General features: G+C 36.8%; 1 protein-coding gene across 4 annotated transcripts in view; it reads right to left on the reverse strand.

The window, feature by feature from the left end:
- Positions 1 to 21666, reverse strand: part of ATG4C (autophagy related 4C cysteine peptidase) — an 84448-nt gene that overhangs the window by 17499 nt on the left and 45283 nt on the right. For all 4 annotated transcript variants that reach the window (XM_046026763.1, XM_046026745.1, XM_046026736.1 and 1 more), the window contains 4 exons: positions 19598 to 19734; positions 11216 to 11294; positions 10483 to 10559; positions 2139 to 2258 (listed from right to left, as the gene is read on the reverse strand). In XM_046026763.1, the coding sequence (XP_045882719.1) occupies positions 2139 to 2258; positions 10483 to 10559; positions 11216 to 11294; positions 19598 to 19734 (413 nt within the window). The remainder of the gene's footprint in view (positions 1 to 2138; positions 2259 to 10482; positions 10560 to 11215; positions 11295 to 19597; positions 19735 to 21666) is intronic.

Raw genomic sequence — 21666 nt, forward strand, 5'->3', positions numbered from 1 at the left:
AAATCATGTAGTATATGGCATTAGAATACTCATCCACACATTATAAATTAAACATGAGAATCTAGGCTACCTAGCTTTATTTTCAAAATGAGACAACTGAAATTATATCCTGCTTTGAAACAAGTAATATAAAATGTATTAATTTTTAAAAAGAAAAAAATAAGTTTAACATAAAAATGCCAGTTCAGTTTTTAAGATGAAAAGGAAAACTATTTCACTTACAACTTTCCAAGCAAAAGTAAATGATCAAGTTATTAATCAACAAAGAGAGTTTTTGATACTGCTATGAAAAGCTATTAATTTAAGAACAACACTATTATTTTAAAAAGTTAACTGACTCTGGAAAAATTCTCAGTACTTCAAAATGATATTTCAATATGGTTTTCCTTTATTTTAATATTGCATATTACTCTGATGCATCATGAGCAATAATTTCTAGGTATTTTTCCCATGTAAAAACAATATATATATAAATATATAGGCAATATATATTATGTATATATATATAATATATAAAACCGACAAAAACTGTAAGTTTTAATCAGAAAATATCAACATGCAACTCATTTGTTCATCTTGTTTTTTTCAATTTGGTGATGATAATTTGATTTGTTTCTATTCCAGGAATAGACTACTATTTTAAACAAACGTATTTTCACCTAGACAGAAAATAAACTGGTAGAAACAGAAACAGCTTTAAAAGGGAAATGTTCATCAACATAAATCTATATTACAATGTCATCTGGACTGTATATTTTAGCACATATTTTTCATGATATTTTATAAAGACAGAATTGCCAAAGAAAAAGTAAACAAATGTATATACTAACTTCAAGCAAGAAAAGGGGGGAAATGGAGAAGACACATTTTGTTACATTCACTTGGCCCTCTGGGTTAAAAAGAAGAATGAAAAGACGACAACTATGAAAAATGAAGAATAAGGAAAGGTTCTCACATATCTCATTTTCTCCTCTCATTCATTTTTCTGTCATTTTCCTGTTAAATTTCCTCTTTTACATGGCAGGTCAAGTAAACTAAACTTAGCTTATATGAAACTTTTTATTCAACTTTTTATTCTATTTTTACATTGTAAAAATCAAATTTCAACCCACTGGGTCCATTTTCCAGAAGGAAACTAACCGGAAATTAAAGCAGTAATGAATACTATTATACCTGAACCCAAGTTGAAAATTCCAAAAAATAAATCTACTATTGGTTTTACTTACCTTAAAATGATAGCCTATAATTACTGATACTTATAAAGACAGCCATCCAGTTATGCTTACTTCCTAAATAATCTTTTTTACTTTCTAAAGTACTAAATATAGACAGATCTTAAGGTTCTATAAATGTTTCAGCAGTACTCGAAGATCAAAAAAATGCAGAAGTTTAAAGCTTATGAGAGGGAGTTACGCTGAAAAAATAAATAAAATGAAAAAAAAAAAAGAAGAATTGTATCAAGACAATGTAAAAGAATATTGTAATTAACAGTCTTCCACAAAGGCTAATAAAATAAATCTTAAAGAGGAGTCCTCCATAAAAAAAAAAAAAAAAAAAAAAAAAAAAAATGCAGAAGTTTAAAGCTTATGAGAGGGAGTTAAATAAACCTATTTCAAAGATCCTGTAAGTAGAATAGATCAGATTAGACAAGCTTATTGGAAGGTAACAACACGGCTCATTTTATAAACCAGTTCTGAGAAATCCAAAAATACCATTTCTCTTTAAAAAAAAATCAAAGAAGCACTTGGACTAACAAGAAATAATGCTCGATTTGGCTTGATCAAATACTTCATTAATTTTTTTCTACCCCCTAAGGTATTGCCCTTTTAAAATCCTCTTCAAATAAAATACAACCCTAATTGCTTGCACATGGCTAGTTTGCAAAGGGATTTTTATTTCAACAGTGCCACCCAGTGGAGCAACTGATACTTTCAACTGGTCACTAGTTGGTTTCATTAGTCTCAAAGACTAGGAGTCCCCAAATAGTCTTATTTTCTGGTTCACAATAGTCCTAATAATATTAACATTCAAGAGAAATTTTTACAAAAGAATTATTTATAGAGTTTTGTCCTCTGATAGGCTATGTCTAATAAAAATTAGGTCATTTACAAATATTATAATATTTTAAATAAAAGTACCTTAGTGATTTCTTCAGAAGCTCGTTTGAAGTCCTGAACATTTCGACAGTAAAATCCTATCGTACAGCTAGGATCCATTTTTCGAAATGACATCTTTTTGGGAGAAGGGCAGTGGAATGTCTGCAATTTTAAAAGTTCTTTAGGATTAATTTAGATTTGATGGGCTTGAATATATGCAAGATATTACTTAATTTAAATTTGCCCTCTAGTTTTTCTCATAAATATGCTTTCATATTTCAAACAGTGTTTTAGTCTATCCTCTGCAAATGGTCCTTTCCACTCTCCAAAGCTGTAAAACATGAATGCCACCATTATTTACATTCAAGTCAAATCTCCACCTTCTGTGGCATTAGTGCCATTCTGTAAAAGAAAACAAGTGTGTCAAAGTGATATGCATTTCTAATACTTGCAGAAGGGAGGGAAAGTGTGCCACTAGAAAAGACATACATAATCTGGTACAAGGTTTAGAATCAAGTTAGTTGTTTCTATGATAGTTCAATTAAACCTGGGTTGGTTTTGTTGCTTTTTTTTTTTAAGATTTTATTTATTTATTTGAGAGAGAGAGAGAAGGAGCGGGGTGAGGGTGGGGCAGAGGGAGGAACAGACTCCCTGCTGAGCAGGGAGCCCCATGCGGGACTCAATCCCAGGACCCTGAGATCATGACCTGACCTGAAGGCAGACGCTTAACCAACTGAGCCATCCAGGCATCCTGAATGCTCAGATATCTTGTCCTTAAAAATCACTGAGGCTACCAAAGTCTGTTTTTCTGTGTATAAAAAAATGCTTATATGTAAAAAAAAAGGAGGGCCTTAGAAATATATATATATTCAAATTTGTTTACGTTTGTATAAATGAACTATAAGGATATACCCAAATTAACAAGTTTAGGGGAGAGAGAGAAAACTGGGCAAATGGTAGGCAGGTATGAGAAATTCTTTATTGTATATTCTACATTTTTTTTTTATATTTTATTTATTTGACAGAAATCACAACTAGGCAGAGAGGCAGGCAGAGAGAGAGGAGGAAGCAGGCTCCCTGCGGAGCAGAGAGCCCGATGTGGGGCTCGATCCCAGGATCCTGAGATATGACCTGAGCCGAAGGCAGAGGCTTTAACCCACTGAGCCACCCAGGTGCCCCTACATTTTTTTAATTGAAGAATAAGCTCAATTAAGACATGATCTTGGGGGCACCTGGGTGATTCAGTCAGTTGAGTGACCGACTCTTGATTTCCACTCAGGTCATGATCCAGGGTTGTGAGATGGAGCCCCCATCTGACTCCACGCTGGGGATGGAGCCTGCTTAAGATTCTCCCTCCCTCTCCCTCTACCCCTCCCCCACTCGCTTGTGCATACATGTTTTTTCTCTCAAAAGAAATGATCCAGGCTGAATTTGAACTCATAAACTTGAATTTTCCCTACATTTAATATCTAAAACTAAGGGATTTTAACCTAAAACTATCAAAATACAGAAAAACAGGGGCGCCTGGGTGGCTCAGTGGGTTAAAGCCTCTGCCTTCGGCTCGGGTCATGATCCCAGGGTCCTGGGATCGAGCCCCACATCGGGCTCTCTGCTCAGCGGGGAGCCTGCTTCCTCCTCTCTCTCTGCCTGCCTCTCTGCCTACTTGTGATCTCTGTCTGTCAAATAAATAAATTAAAAAAAAAAAAACAGAAAAACATAGGCTTTCATATTTATGTTCATGGTAAATCAGTCAAAATCACTCTTTTCCCTCCCCCATATCCATCACAGTGATCCAATTAGTGTCCCATGTTATCACTAGAGAATATGCAAGAATATCCAAGCTCCTTTTTTCCCTTGTAGATAGTTCAATCATATATTAGATTCAAATCTACTATCACTGCAGTAAATACAGGCCAAACAAATATGTTTTCAAAACTATGACTTCTATAAAATGTTTATCTAGTACTTTATATAGTGAGATCCAACCTAACTAAACTGGAGTCTCCAAAGTACAAGTCAACGCAGGTATTGCCTTAGTTGGATTTTTTTCAACACTGTGTCACCTGCTTTATTTATCTGTTTTATTGAAAACAGATCTGAAAAGGCACAGAAGAACTACATAGACTTGTTAACAATACACAGGAGTAGATTAGTGTACATGGCACAGACAGCTCTAGGTCATATTTACAAAAAGTTATTCCAGGAGTGCATGTGAGGCTCAGTCAGTTAAGCATCTTCCTTTGGCTCTGGTCAGGATCCCAGGACCTGGAATGGAGCTCTGCATCTGGCTCAGCAGGGGGGTCTGCTTCTCCCTCTCCCTCTATTCTTCCTCCCCACTTACATTCTCTCTCTCTCTCTCTCTCACATAAGTAAATAAAAAAATAAATCTTTAAAAAAAGAAGTTATTCTACATACGAACAAGCTATCTAAAAATAGTCCAACTCCTTCCAAAGCCAATAATAAGGAATGTTTATTTAGTTTTTACTACTTAGGGATAAGAAAGGGCCAAACGTTTATACAAGGTCCAACAAAATATTTTTTAAATTCATCTACGAGGATGGCCTATGTTTTGCTAAATTATTGTTTTCATGTAAGAACCAACAAGACTAAACCAAATAGTTTTAGTGTTGTTTCATGGTATTACCTCAATGATCACAGATAGTAATGACAAATACTACATTGTTATTCATAGTGTTTTGATATCTACAAAGAACTTTTTATATTATTCGCAAAAACACAAATAAATCTCCGATGACTGAAAACTAAAACTGCTATTGGGTGTTACTATATGAGTACTAGGATTCATATTACAAAGAGGCATTTTATACCATTAAAATTTAAAACTATATTCTTGGGCGCCTGGGTGGCTCAGTGGGTTGAGCTGCTGCCTTCGACTCAGGTCATGATCTCAGGGTCCTGGGATCGAGTCCCACATCGAGCTCTCTGCTCAGTGGCGAGCCTGCTTCCCTCTCTCTCTCTGCCTGCCTCTCTGTCTACTTGTGATCTCTCTCTGTCAAATAGATAAATAAAATCTTTAAAACTATATTCTTTCGTTCACCCAAGAAGATTCTGAAGTCAAGCCAACATTAATTTATAATTCAGAATCATTTCTGTTTATTGCACAACAAGTTAGACTAAAATATTTTCCAAGGGGTGTTACACAGCTATATTTACTTTGTGATAATTCTTTGAGCTATGTACTTATGATTTTTTTTAAATCTTTACAATTCTGAAGATTGGTAAGAGTAGCACCCTCTAGTTTACAAACACATTTTAGGGAATATTTACTAGATACAATTCTGTGACAATGAAATATGTTTCTGAAAAAATACATGACTAAAAAAAAGAGTCAATTCCCATTTATTTCATTTTTCAATACATTATTTATTCACTGTCTCAACAAATAGTTATTAGGCACCTACTAAATTCCAGGTACTATTCTAGGCTTATTTTTTGGAATAGTTGATCCTATTATCTAAACACACAAATAATACTGAAACAAATACTTTAAGGTGGAGCTTCCTAAGATAGAGAATATCCTTACTACAAAACACATCCTACTAACTGCAGTCCACATATGTAATTCATAATGGGTACATGTTTCACTGATGAATTCACTCATCCATCTATCTAATCAATCACATCATTCTTAAATCTTTAATGCCACTATTCTCTGATTTTACTAGGGTAGATTAAAATAATCACTTCATGGACATTCTAAAATCTGAAACTTGAAACTGGGGGCCTAGGAATCACAACAGACTAACATGTCTATTAATAAGGCTTTTCCTGCCTTAACTAGTGGAATATTAGTATTTAGAAAATCAAATATTGCCTTAATAATAGAATTTGTTATTTATAAGAGAATCTGTAATTCTGAAAGTATATCATAAACAGTAACACACACACACACACACACACACACACATATGTATATACACTGAAGATACATTATCTTCTAGTCTTCTAGTCCTCTCATCCCAACAATTGATACTCTGCCTGAACCACTGATAGTGGGAACCCACAGTTCAACATACCCTCACTGCTAGAAGCCACTTGTATTCTTCTCATTCCCTTTTAATTTCAAGTTGTTTTTCCACAACTTTTTTCCTTAAGGTGCTCATGCTATTCCTTTTTTTTTTTTTTTAATATTTTATTTATTTGACAGAGAGAAATCACAACTAGGCAGAGAGGCAGGCAGAGAAAGAGAGAGGAGGAAGCAGGCTCCCCCAGAGCAGAGAGTCTGATGTGGGGCTCGATCCTAGGACCCTGGGATCATGACCTGAGCTGAAGGCAGAGGCTTTAACCCACTGAGCCACCCAGGTACCCCAGCTCATGCTATTCCTTTATACCCTATTCTCTGTATGAAAATTATAGACATATATGCATTCATGACTACTTACATTCACTTCACAGTGTTAAAAACTCTGTGAAGATAGATATGAAGGAAATCCTCTTCTACAAAGTTAACATAAAAATTCAATAGTATAAACTAATATATTTTATAAGAAAGTATCCCACAAGAATGGAAAATTAGTACAAATATATACATAAAGCATTTGGAACTATAGGGAAGAAAAGAATTCAACAAACAACTAACTAATGTGCTTAGGAAAGTGCCTTGCATATGGAAAGAGTTCATATTCATAAAAAAGAATACTTGAGGGGTACCTGGGTGGCTCAGACAGTTAAGCGTTTTACTTTGACTCAGGTCATGCACGATCTCAGAGCCCGGGGATCAGGCCCCATATTGGGCTCCCGGCTCAGTGGAGAGTCTGTTTCTCCCTTGTCCTCTGCCCCTCCCCACCCCCTCCTCTAATAAATAATAAAATCTTTTTTAAAAATAAAAAAGAGGGGTGCCTGGGTGGCTCAGTGGGTTAAGCATCTGCCTTCAGCTTGGGTTGTGATCCCGGGCTCCTGGGATCAAGTTCCACATCGGGCTCCCTGCTCATTGAGGAGTCTGCTTCTCCTTTCCCCAGCCCCCACCTTGTGTTCTCTCTCTCTCTTTCTCTCTTTCACTCTAGCTCAAATAAATAAAATTTAAAAATTAAAATTAAAATTAAATATAATACTTGGTCTGATTTGGTTTCAATATTTTAAAGGCTCAACTCTAAATATGTAGGAATTCAATACTGTAAGAAAAACAAAAGATGTAATCTGCTAAATCTCCTCTTCAATCTCAAATATTCAGATATCATACTACTTTCTTAAATTTTTATAATCCTATTGGATTCAAGGCATTCACTCAAAGTATCAGGACTACCAGTGATTACTACATGGAATTGAATAAAAAAGCTAAGATTTTAATTTCCCCATCTACTGACCAAAAACAAGTATTGATCAAAAAAAGTTTCTTTCAAAAGTAATTTTGGGTGCCTAGGTGGTTCATCTGGTTAAGCATCCAACTCTTGATTTCAGCTCAGGTCATGATCTCAGGGTCGTGAAAGTGAGCCCCATGTCAGGCTCCATGCTTAGTATGGAATCTGCTTGGATTCTTTCTCTCCCCTCTGCCTCTCTCCTTCAAATAATAAATGGAATCTTTAAAAAAATAATTTTAATCATTGAGGTATAAGCATGGTTTTAGAATGCTCATATAATTATGTCAATCAACTGCAAAATTTCAGTAGCATAAATATACACAACCTACATAACAAGCCAAGGATGTCTAATATAGGGCGTTAAAATGTCTCCACCTGGAGCATTTGAAGCTTAAAATATGTTAAAAAGCAAAAAGTAAAATTTCATTTCTGTACACAAGCAATTCGCTATAGTTTTTATGTTATACTCTCATAGAAAAATAAATGATACTATTCACTAAATAGCCTAAGATACATCCCTAAGCTGAGAAAAATGAAAAACTGTCCAGAGGAATTACCCAGACAGGTGGAGATACTCTACCAGCATCTCAAAAATATAAATCTAAACCCACTTTCTCAGTGTCCTACTGCATAAGAAATAAATGCTTCTGTGCATTTCAGAAGTTACATAACTTCACCAGATTTTACAAAGTCTTTTAAGATCATTTCCTCTTTTCTGTTCTCACCACCAACATCCTACGTCAAGCTTATATTGATGTATCTGGGAAGTATTGCACCTGCCTCCCAACACAGTGAGCTGCAGCCTTCCTAACATTGCTAGTGCAAACATAACCAGGATAGTCACTCACCTGGTTTCTTTGTAGAATCTGTCAAAATACCAGATGAACAGTCTCTCTCTACTTACTGGTTGGAACAATCAACACTTATAATCTTTTAATTTGCCTATTTTAGATAATACTAGAATGCTATGAAGAATTTTCCATCTGAGTTTCAAATATCTACTTTTTTAAGGAGTTACTGTGGCACAGATACAGTGGAAATGTAGCTTAGACATAGGAATCAGTGCCCCAGGACCACCACCACACAGCTGAAAGAGAATTACAACATGGCTCGCACAGCACAATTCTGTCGTGCCTCCCACAGTATCAGTCAGTCAACTAGAAATATTAATTAAGGTTTACATACAAGATACTAAGAAGGAAGAAAACAGAAAGCAAACCTTATCTCTGGCCTCAAGATACTTGTACTTTTAGTTCAGGTAATAGTTAACAAAGAACACTAGGATGTTTTATAATGTATCTTTCAGAACCAGATTTTTTTTTAAGATTTTATTTATTTATTTGACAGACAGAGCATGCATGAACACATGAGCACAAGCAGGTGGAGCAGCGGGAGAAGGGAGAGGGAGAAGCAGATTCCCTGCCAAGCAGAGAGCCCAACACAGGGCTGGATCCCAGGACCCAGGACCACGACCTGAGCTGAAGGCAGATGCTTAACCGACTGAGCCACCCAGGAGCCCCTCAAAAACAGATTTTAATCTTACAGTTTATTTTCATAACCTATCATTTAAATACCACTAGATATTAATATTAGCTAGGATGCTATTACTAAAACAAGTATTAAACCATATTTCCGATTTGTCAAGCCTTTGAGAAATAGTGATCCATGCCCCTCAAGTGATTACAGTTATATTGAAAGTCTGTAAAAGGGGCACCTGGGTGGCTCAGTGGGTTAAAGCCTCTGCCTTCGGCTCAGGTCATGATCCCAGGGTCCTGGGATGGAGCCCCATATTGGGCTCTCTGCTCAGCAGGGAGCCTGCTTCCTCCTCTCTCTCTGCCTGTTTCTCTGCCTATTTGTGATCTCTGTCTGTCAAATAAATAAATAAAATCTTAAAAAAAAAAAACTCTGTAAAAGCAACAACTGGGAAAACAAGAACCAAAACCATATAATAATTACATGCCTCACTTATGCACTCTCAAAATTTTCTGAATGAATATACTGAGTCACAGGGGTGCCTGGCCGGCTCAGTTGGTAGAGCATGTAACTCTTGATCTCAGGGTTGTGAGTTCGAACCACACAGTAGGCAAAGAGATTGCTAAATAAATATTTTTTAAAATAATAATAAAACTTAAAAATAAAATACTGGATCACAAATGACCCAACATAAAGGAAAAGAATATGTTAAGAAATCAGACCTAGGGGCACCTGGGTGGCTCAGTGGATTAAAAGCCTCTGCCTTCAGCTCAGGTCGTGATCCCAGGGTTCTGGGATTGAGCCCTACATCAGGCTCTCTGCTCAGCGGGGAACCTGCTTCCTCCTCTCTCTCTGCCTGCCTCTCTGCCTACTTGTGATCTCTCTCTCTGTGTCAAATAAATAAATAAAATCTTAAAAAAAAAAAAGAAATCAGACCTAAAACAGGGGCATCTGGGTGGCCCAGTCAGTTAAAGGTCTGCCTTCAGCTTGGTCAAGCCCCAATTCCATTTCCCTTCCCAGCAGGGAGTCTGATTCTCCCTCGCCCTCTACCCCCCAACTGATGCTCTCCTTCTCTCAAATAAATAAATAAAATCTTTTAAAAAATTCAGAGCTAAAACAAATATTAGAAACACAACTTAGCTCTTGAAAAGCTTAGCTAGGGGCTAAGCCTCAACCACTATACTTAAAATAATTCAGCAGATAGTCTCAAGACACTTTGTCATTCTAACCCATCTCCATCATCTTTTTCTTCCCCCTTTTTCTTTTTATTAAACATACCTAATATTTTAAATTTTTCGGTAATATTCAGCTATTTATCTACAAAATAACTTAGAGGCTTGATCATCTATTTTGGTAGGACTAGGATATCTAACAAGTTAGAGACAAAGATAAATGAAGAAGAATGTGTGTCATAAATTAAAATTCAGCAACAAATTATTTAACCTTTGACTACTTTGTGGAGTGTGGTTTTATAAATCAGTAAAATATTATTAACTTGTAATACCATAAAAGCATAGCTGTCTAGCACATCTCTACATACTTAAGAGTTTGCTTCATATTGTAAGAAAACAGTACCAGCTCTTTATCCATAGTACCTCAAGAGGGAAATCCTTTATGCTGACATCTACAAAAGATTGGCAGTAATGAGGATCCATGTAAATCAAACTGTCATCTACAAGGACAAAACAGAAGACAAGTAATTCAAAAAACACCTTATTATTACACGGCTTACAATCCAATTTCTATGTAGAATAGCTGAAAAAAACCTGGGAATAACAGCTTGCCAGACTGATATTCATTGACTGAAACATAGGTTTGCACAGGACAGATTAACTTTTGCATAATCAAATATGCTTGTATAAGCAGAATTTTTATAAAGTGATGAGACTGTCATTTAATTTTTGGTCATAAAATTACTTTCACAAACACACAATTATATTCTACAGTTTGCATATGAAAAATGTATTGCACTACTTTATCCTGACAGGAAGAACATATTGCTTGTCATTTTATCATCAACTAGCACCACTAAAACTGGTAAAAAGTAAATATGTAAATAGTAACTGCCAGAATATGGCAGCAACGTCTTCTGAAGTTTAGTGAAACCAATAAATTATGCCTGTTTATGCAATAACAGAAATTAAACATACATTTTACAGAATCCAATTATGTTGTGGACCAAATGACAAATGAATGGCTATGGTAGGACTGATGAATTTATAAGGCACTCATTTTGCTCTGTTAATCATCCTGTTTCCAAATGATCCCAAATTAACTTTCTGACTTTAAAAGAAAAAATAAAGAAATATGTTTTATTAAATCACTGACCTTGAAATCCAGCAAAGTAGTATGACTGTTTAGGTTTGCCACCAATAATACCCACACAATATTCAAGGCTTAAAATACCCTGCCAAAAAAAAAATTAATTCAGATTTAGAGTCAAGAGGAAAAGGGTAATTATTCAAAACAACCAAATTTATATTAGCAGTATTAGTATGTATAGCAGTTCCCAAATTTTTCACCACCAGTTTTATGGTTATTACATACACTCCATATTTTAAAATCCTTTCATCTACCACACTATTTTCCATTTTCTTTAAATCACAACATTAACATGACTAAATCAACTATTCTGATCAACATGTCATTCAACAACATTAACAACTACTGTGTGCCAGATACAGAAATAAATAAGGTCAGCATTTAAAGGGAATAAAACTCCTGCCAGAGCCCAAGCACTTGGCCTTTTGGTTAGCTGATGCAGCCTTATCATGATTAACACAGTATTTTCATCACACTTTTTGAAATACTAGAAATAGTCCTTAGACCTTATTACTGTTTTCACTGAACCTCAAGTCTTAGACTACAAACAATTTTCTAATCAACATTCACTTGACACATTTTTTATGTTATGTTAGTCACCATACAGTATATCATTATTACTTAACACATTTTTATGCTATTTCATAAATTTACTGGAATAAACAAAGATGAAAATAATTTAATCCAAGCAAATAATAATTGTTACTGTATTTAATGTCAACTTAATTTATTCATCATAAAATTTATTCATCAAGTATACTTCAATAAATTATTTAGTGTGTCTCTTAGCATCCAGTTCTAAGTAGAATTCTATTTAAGTAGGCCAAATAATTCTAAATCTTTTTTTAAAGATTATTTATTTTTGTGTTTTATTATTTATTTATTTATTTTGGGGCTGAGAGGGAGAGAGAGAATCTGGAACATACTCCAAGCTGAGCACAAAGCCAGATACAGGGTTTGATCTCACAACCCTGAGATCATGACCTGGGCTGAAACCGAGAGCCCTACACTCAACCAACTGAGCCACCCTGGTGCCCCAATAATTCTGTACCTTTTAAAACACATGTCCAAGCATCCCTTCCTGATTAAAACTCTTCAAAGTGTAGGGATAGAGGCCGCATACCTCAATATTATCAAAGCCATCTATGAAAAACCCACCGCAAATATCATTCTCAATGAAGAAAATCTGAAAGCTTTTCCGCTAAGGTCAGGAACACGGCAGGGATGTCCATTATCACCACTGTTATTCAACATAGTACTAGAAGTCCTAGCCTCAGCAATCAGACAACAAAAGGAAATTAAAGGCATCCAAATCGGCAAAGAAAAAGTCAAACTATCACTCTTCGTAGATGATATGATACTATATGTGGAAAACCCAAAAGACTCCACTCCAAAACTGCTAGAACTTGTACAGGAATTCAGTAAAGTGTCAGGATATAAAATCAATGCACAGAAATCAGTTGCATTTCTCTACGCCAACAACAAAACAGAAGAAAGAGAAATTAAGGAGTCAATCCCATTTACAATTGCACACAAAACTATAAGATACCTAGGAATAAACCTAACCAAAGAGGCTAAGAATCTATATGCAGAAAAATATAAAGTACTCATGGAAGAAATTGAGGAAGACACAAAGAAATGGAAAAATGTTCCATGCTCCTGGATTGGAAGAATAAATATTGTGAAAATGTCTATGTTACCTAAAGCAATCTACACATTTAATGCAATCCCTATCAAAATACCATCCTTTTTTTTTTTCAAAGAAATGGAACAAATAATCCTAAAATTTATATGGAACCAGAAAAGACCTCAAATAGCCAAAGGAATATTGAAAAAGAAAGCCAAAGTTGGTGGCATCACAATTCTGGACTTCAAGCTCTATTACAAAGCTGTCATCATCAAGACAGCATGGTACTGGCACAAAAACAGACACATAGATCAATGGAACAGAATAGAGAGCCCAGAAATAGACCCTCAACTCTATGGTCAACTAATCTTCAACAAAGCAGGAAAGAATGTCCAATGGAAAAAAGACAGCCTCTTCAATAAAGGGTGCTGGGAAAATTGGACAGCCACATGCAGAAAAATGAAATTGGACCATTTCCTTACACCACACACGAAAATAGACTTAAAATGGATGAAGGACCTCAATGTGAGAAAGGAATCCATCAAAATCCTTGAGGAGAACACAGGCAGCAACCTCTTCGACCTCAGCCACAACAACATCTTCTTAGGAACATCGCCAAAGGCAAGGGAAGCAAGCGCAAAAATGAACTATTGGGATTTCATCAAGATCAAAAGCTTTTGCACAGCAAAGGAAACAGTTAACAAAACCAAAAGACAACTGACAGAATGGGGGAAGATATTTGCAAACGACATATCAGATAAAGGGCTAGTGTCCAAAATCTATAAGGAACTTAGCAAATTCAACACCCAAAGAACAAATAATCCAATCAAGAAATGGGCAGAAGGGGCGCCTGGGTGGCTCAGTGGGTTAAAGCCTCTGCCTTTGGCTCAGGTCATGATCCCAGGGTCCTGGGATCGAGCCCCACATCGGGCTCTCTGCTCCGCGGGGAGCCTGCTTCCTCCTCTCTCTCTGCCTGCCTCTCTGCCTAGTTGTGATTTCTCTCTGTCAAATAAATAAAAATATTTAAAAAAAAAAAAAAAAGAAATGGGCAGAAGACATGAACAGACATTTCTGCAAAGAAGACATCCAGATGGCCAACAGACACATGAAAAAGTACTCCACGTCACTCGGCATCAGGGAAATACAAATCAAAACCACAATGAGATATCACCTCACACCAGTCAGAATGGCTAAAATTAACGAGTCAGGAAATGACAGATGCTGGCAAGGATGCAGAGAAAGGGAAACCCTCCTGTACTGTTGGTGGGAATGCAAGCTGGTGCAACTACTCTGGAAAACAGCATGGAGGTTCCTCAAAATGTTGAAAAAAGAACTACCCTATGACCCAGCAATTGCACTATTGGGTATTTACCCTAAAGATACAAACGCAGTGATCCGAAGGGGCTCATGCACCCAAATGTTTATAGCAGCAATGTCTACAATAGCCAAACTATGGAAAGAACCTAGATGTCCATCAACAGATGAATGGATAAAGAAGATGTGGTATATATACACACAACGGAATACTATGCAGCCATCAAAAGAAATGAAATCTTGCCATTTGTGACGACGTGGATGGAACTAGAGGGTATCATGCTTAGTGAAATAAGTCAATCGGAGAAAGACAACTATCATATGATCTCCCTGATAAGAAGACGTGGAGATGCAACATGGGGGACTGGGGGGTAGGAGAAGAATAAATGAAACAAGATGGGATTGGGAGGGAGACAAACCATAAGTGACTCTTAATCTCACAAAACAAACTGAGGGTTGCTGGGGGGGGTGGGAGAGGTGGAGTGGGGTTATGGACATTGGGGAGGGTATGTGCTATGGTGAGTGCTGTGAAGTGTGTAAACCTGGTGATTCACAGACCTGTACCCCTGGGGATAAAAATACATTATATGTTTATAAAAAAATAAAAAATAAATAAAAATTTTTAAAAAAGCACATGTCCAGTGGAATCATGTAAAGCCTTGTCAATAGTTTAGCTTATATTATGCATATATATATATATATGTATCATATAAAGTTAGAAAACACTAATAATGATAAAATGCACATTATAAAACCATGAAGTATTAAATAATAAACTTTCTCTTTTTTTAAATTTATTTTTATTAGAGAGACAGAGATCACAAGTAGGCAGAGAGGCAGGCAAAGAGAGAGGAAGGGAAGCAGGCTCCCTTCTGAGCAGAGAGCCCAATGTGGGGCTCGATCCCAGGACCCTGAGATCATGACCTGAGCTGAAGGCAGAGGCTTAACCCACTGAGCCACCCAGGCGCCCCTAAACTTTCTTTCTCTTAAACGACAGGATGTTTTGAAATCTAGAAGATATAAAAATAACAAGTACATGGGGCTCCTGGATGTCTTAGTCGTTTAATCATCCAACTCTTGGTTTCAGCTCTTGTCATGATCTAAGGGTTGTGAGATGGAGTCCCACACTGGGGTCCACACTCAGCAGTGAGCCTGCTCCGGATTCTCTCTTTACCTCTCCCTCTACCCCTCCCATGGCTTTCTCTCTCTCTCAAAATAAATAAATCTTTAAAATTAATTAATTAATAAAAATACAAAGTATATGAACTAATGCTTTTTTCCCTTCAACAAGTAATCAAACCACAGAGTATTTTTTAAATTATTTTCTTAAAAATAATGTGTGGTTGGGTACAGTCAGTTGAATGCCTGACTCTTGGTTTCCACTCAGGTTGTGATCTCAGTGTTGTGAAATGGAGCCCCACGTTGAGCTTCACGCTCAGCACAGAGTCTGCTTGAGATTCTCTCTTTTTCTCCCTCTGCCCCTCCCCACACATGCACACTCTCTAAAATAAATAAATAAAATACATCTTTAAAAAATAATATGTGGTTGTTATTTTTAAAACACAGATATATATTTAAAAGTAAAAATTGGGAGGGCCTGGATGGCTCAGTGTGTTAAGCATCCAACTCTTGATTTCAGCTCAGGTTTTGATCACAGGGTCCTGAGTTCAAGCTCCACTTTGGGCTTCACACTCAGCATGGAGCCTACTTTAATAAAGAAGTAAAAGTTTCCTGGGTGCCTGGCTGGCTCAGTCGTAAGAGCATGTGACTCTTGATATCAGGGTCATGAATTCAAGTCCCATGTTGGGTGTTGAGATTACTTAAATAAACTAGCTTTTTAAAAAAAAAAAAATTAGGGGCGCCTGGGTGGCTTAGCGGGTTAAAGCCTCTGCCTTCAGCTCAGGTCATGATCCCAGGGTCCTGGGATCGAGCCCCGCATCAGGCTCTCTGCTTGGCTGGGAGCCTGCTTCCTCCTCTCTCTCTCTCTGCCTACTTGTAATCTCTATCTGTCGAATAAATAAATCTTAAAAAAAAAAAAATTAACAATTTATCAAGACCCCAACTCTAAGAGCTCATCATTATTAATATTTGGAAAACACCTTCTTGAACTCGATCTATGTTACATATATTCACATAAAGATTTATGAAGACAGTCCTATGTATGAGGCATCACACTACATACGCTGTTTTAACTTTAGTCACTCATTATATTATAAACATCTTTTTCTACCAATAAATACAGATCACTAGTATAATATCTAATGGCTGTAAAATACTCAATTTTATGAAAATAGCACAACATGCTTTAAAATCTCCATTATGAATATTTATTTCCAGGTCCTCACTGTTATGAGTAACCCTTTAGAGAAAACAACAACTTTGTATATTTTCAGTCATGTGAAAATATAGAGGTTTTTCTGGAAAGGAGAACTGCAACTAAAAAAGTTAAATATAATAAAGAACACATATTATAGGTTAAAATTTTAGAGCTAACAAATTAAGATGAAATTATACAGAAAATGAACAATAAAATATTATTATTATATTTTTATTATTCTATTAATAGTCTATTATTCTGTTCCTTTTCCCTAAAATAAAAATCCTTAATTAGAGAGTGCCTTACTTCAAGTTGAAGCAGTCTGATCAGCTGACACACAATGTTTCTGACAAAGACAGCCACCAGGAAGTGAAAGTTCTAAGTCCCTCATAGCCAAGAAAAGAAAAAAGTATATAGCAAGAATCATCAGTGGCTCTCCTCCACAAAAAAAGAATGATTCCAAGTAATGGAATAAAGACGTTGGTTCCTGACATCCATATTTCTTTTACAACAGACTAGAGCACATTTAGCAATAAACACTTAGAAGCAGATTAGGAACTAGAATGCCATTACATATAAAAGACTGCACCTTTGGAAACCCGAAACACTTTTCAGCTCCTAAAAAAGCTTCTTCACAGTTATCTGGTGGTGAGAATTTATTGAGCTGTACTCAGAAAGCAATAAATAAGACTGAAGTAATCAGTCAAAAAGAAAAGTCCTAATTTGTCTTGCTGGAGAAGAACATATTAGATTTTCCCCATCCCAGGTCCTTTAAAATATAAATAAACAAATAAATACATAAGCAAACAAACAAACTTCCTGAGCTAAGAGCTGATAAAGCACCATACCAAACTTCTTTCTACTCAGAGAATGTAGCGGGGGATGGTACCATCTCTGAAAGATTGGAATTACCTTGATTAATAAATTTGAAAAATATAACTGAGTGGTGAATTGTAGAGAGTACAATGCACAATGGTTTGGCAGGAAAAAAGACACATTACCAGTTTGCTATCTGAACTTAAACTTATGACTTGACATCTCTCTTTTCTGTTTTATGAAGATAAGATAGTTCCCAGGTGTTGCGAAGGCAAAATGAGATATATCTGTATTAAAAGTGTTACACAAATATGAGAGTTAACAAGTATTTGTTGAGCAACTCCTATATGCTAGGTACTGAGGATCACTCTTAACAGCTAACCATGGTTTGTTTCACTATATTCAGGCTCCAGTGAATCATTCAAGAGCATGAGGCAATCCTGCCATCTGATAAGAAATATTAATACCACCAAGTAGCAAAGCCCTCAGCTATATGAAACATGCCTTGAAGCCATCTGCAGCCCATTCTACCAGAAATGGGGGTTTGGCTAAAGGAGTCAATTTCAAGACTGTCTCAGTTTCTAATCTTTTCATGGTTATAGAAAAGACACAGGGAATCCAGTTCAAACGTGATTACAACCTATTGAGACATGGCAACATGCCAGAAGTCCCAAAACCTTCAATGGATTCGCTAGATGAAATGGCTCATAACTTCCCACATTCTACCATTAACTTTACTAAAGAGCCCACATGTTAGAAAGCAAACCCCAGTTCTACCTAGGGAATTCATATGTTACCAATATAGTACAGTATTGGTATTATTAATAACAGGTATGCCTGCAGAATTTTAGTAACTATTACAAAAAGCCAATATACCAGCTAGAAAACTTCTATATCCCATGTATTGAAAACAATTGCTCTAGATTTTAGAAACAGCACAATCTACAGTGAGGATATATGTTTCAATCATATACACATGGACCACAACGCTTCGTGTGGGGAACAAACTGTTACTGAAACACAAGAGACAAATTTCAAGATTACTGTATGCCATAAGACTCCATTCAAAGAGGAATTCCATATCTGGCCTTGAAAAGATGAGAACTTTATTAGAACTATGAAAATAATATGAATACTATAATATTAACCAAAATTAAGTATTTCAAAAGTTAAAGTTTCGTGCAAAAAGCAGAATCAGACCTATAAACAGAGAGAAGGGACGTGGGGGAGATGGGCAAAATGAGTAAGGGGAATGGGAGATACAGGCTTCCAGTTATGGAATAAATAAGTCACAGTCATAATAACAGACACAACATAGGGCACCTGGGTGGCTCCGTTGGTTAAGCCTCTGCCTTCAGCTCAGGTCATGATCTCAGGGTCCTGGGATCAAGCCTGCATCAGCTCCCGCTCAGTGGGGAGCCTGCGGCAAGGAACCTGCTTCTCCCTCTCCCTCTGCCCTCCTCCCTGCTTGTGCTCTCTCTCTCTCTCTTAAATGAATAAATAAAATCTTAAAAAAAGAAAAAACTGAAAGAAAAAAAAAAAGACACAGCATAGGGAATATAGTCAATGATACAGTAAAAGCGTTGTATGATGACAATTGGTAGCTACCAGTGTGGTGAGTACAAGCATAACACAGAGAAGCTGAGTCACTATGCTGTGCATCTGAAACTAATGTAACATTGTGTGTCAACTATACTTAAATAAAAAAAAATTTCTTTTAAGTTAAAGTTTTGTGACAAGTGAATGTCTTGCTGCCCAAAACAAAATAACATTATTAGACAGGTTCATCTGGAAAAAAGAATTATGTGTTCTCAAATAGAATAGATTTTTAACTGGCTAATATTAAAAAAAACCAAGATGGAACCTTCCCCCATACTATCTTCATCATTTCTGTCTATATAAAACAGTCACTCTACTTATTGACCTTTGGTGGCACAGGAAACAAGTTAAGAGATGATACAGCAATAACAGAAAACTCAGTTTGTTTCAATCATCTCAAAATAGTTTAATGTGGGTTTTATAAATAAAGGTACATACTTTTAAACAATCACAAATGGGGTAATGGGAACGGTAGACATATTACATATTATGACTGTTGCTGCATCTATGTCTCTTTGATTAGCTACAAAAAGATTAAAAGGCTTTTTACTTGGTCATAGAACAACATACCCTTTAAATCATTTTTGATCTTACAGGACTGAAATTTAAAATCCAAGCTTTATATGACTATCCATTTCATAGAAAAAAAGACTGCAAATCTTCTGTATTTTTCATATTAGCTAGCATTGTGTTAAAAAAATTAGTTATTTCATACCTTTACAAAATCTAAGTAGTCGGTGTTGGTCCTTTCCCCACCAAGTCTAACAGGGATTAGAATAATAACGGCTTTGTCATCTGTATTATCAGAGGCCATGGAAGTGCACTGTTTATCAATTACATCAGAACTGTAAACTGAGAAAAATATAATAAATATGTATTAAATTTTATAAAAATGATTTTCAAAAACATTTTTACTCTCATCCCTCCTCCTCATTGGCCAGTCATCTGATCTCTGATATCACTATCAAGGTCTCAATGAGTTAAAAAATGTCTACCTCATTTATATATTCAGCAGATACTTATTGAGTAGCTACTATATGGTACCAAGGACTTCCCCAGTGAGCAATATAGAGGAAAAACCCTGTCCACATAGATCATATACTCTAATATAAGGAACAGACAGTAAATTAGTAAAATATAAGGTATGTCAGATGGTTTGGGGCCCGTGGGTAGCTCAGCTGGTTAAGCGTCTGCCTTCAGCTCAGGTCATGATCCCATCAGGCCCCGTCAGGCTCCCCGCTCACTGGGCAGTCTGCTTCTCCCTCTCCCTCTGCAACCCCCGCCCACTTATGCACACTCTCTCTCTCTCAAATAAATAAACAAAATCTTAAAAAAAAAAAAAAAGGATACATCAGATGGTGATGAGTGCTTTGAAGAAAAACAAAGGGAGAAAGATGAATAGGAAATACAGGCGTGGGGGGTGGGAGTTAAAATAAGGTGGGAAGGAGGGCCTTATGAGAAACCTAACAGTTAAGTCAAGACAAAGTAAGAAATCAAGAACGCCAGAACTTGGGGAAGAGCATTCCAGGTATAAAGATCAATCAATGCAAATGCCTTAAGGCAGAAGCATAACCAGCACATTCCAGGTACAAGAGGCCTGTGTCTCTGGAGGGAAGTTAGCATGGGGTAAAATAAGAGGAAATAAGGTTAGGAGATAAAGTAAAACACTGGGGCAGAATGAAGACAGATTGTGTGAACTCCTTTTCTTTTCTTTTTTTTTTTTTTTTAAGATTTTATTTATTTATTTGACAGAGGGCAGAGCAAGAACGAGAGAGCACGAGTGAGGGTGAGTGGCAGAGGGAGAGAGGCAAGCAGACTTACCACTGAGCAGGGAGCCCAATGTGAGGCTCAATCCCAGGACTCTGGGATCACAACCTGAGCCAAAGGCAGACGTTTAACCGACTGAGCCCCCACGTGCCCCAGACGGGGTGAACTCTTTCCAATTTTAGTGTATGTGCTGCCGAAGCAAGCACGAGACTGGGTGAACTCTTTTTTTTTTTTTTAAATATTTTATTTATTGTACAAGTAGGCAGAGAGGCAGGCAGAGAGAGAGAGGAGGAAGCAGGCTCCCCACCAAGCAGAGAGCCCGATGCGGGACTCAATCCCAGGACCCGGAGATCATGACCTGAGCTGAAGGCAGAGGCTTTAACCCACTGAGCCACCCAGGCACCCCGAGACTGGGTGAACTCCTAAAGGCCATTGTAAAGGCTGCAGTTTCTACTTTCAGTGAGATAGCATGCCACTAAAGAGTTTAGAAAAGGTGGGGCACTTGGGTGGCTCAGTGGGTTAAGCCGCGGCCTTTGGCTAAGGTCATGATTTCAGGGTCCTGGGATCGAGTCCCGCCTCGGGCTCTCTGCTCAACAGGGGGCCTGCTTCCCTCTCTCTCTCTCTGCCTGCCTCTCTGCCTACTTGTGATCTCTTTCTGTCAAGTAAATAAATAAAAATCTTAAAAAAAAAAAAAAGAGTTTAGAAAAGGAATGTCCTAATGTGACTTACACTATTATTTCCTGTATTGATAATAGACTGTAGGGACAAGGCCCGAAGCATATACAATAGTTAGAAAACAGGGTGCCTGGGTGGCTCAGTAAGTTAAGCATTCAACTCTTGATTTTAGCTCAGGTCACGCTCTCAGGGTCCTAAGATCAAGCCCTGTGTCAAGTTCCACAGACAGTAGGAAGTCTGCTTGAGATTCTCTCCCTGCCTCTCCCTCTGTCCCTCCCCCATCATGCTCACATGCTCTCTCTCAAATAAATGAATCTAGAAAGGAAGGTAGGAAAGGGAAGG

This window comes from Meles meles, chromosome 1 (genome assembly GCF_922984935.1).
Source record: "Meles meles chromosome 1, mMelMel3.1 paternal haplotype, whole genome shotgun sequence".
NCBI lineage: Eukaryota > Metazoa > Chordata > Mammalia > Carnivora > Mustelidae > Meles > Meles meles.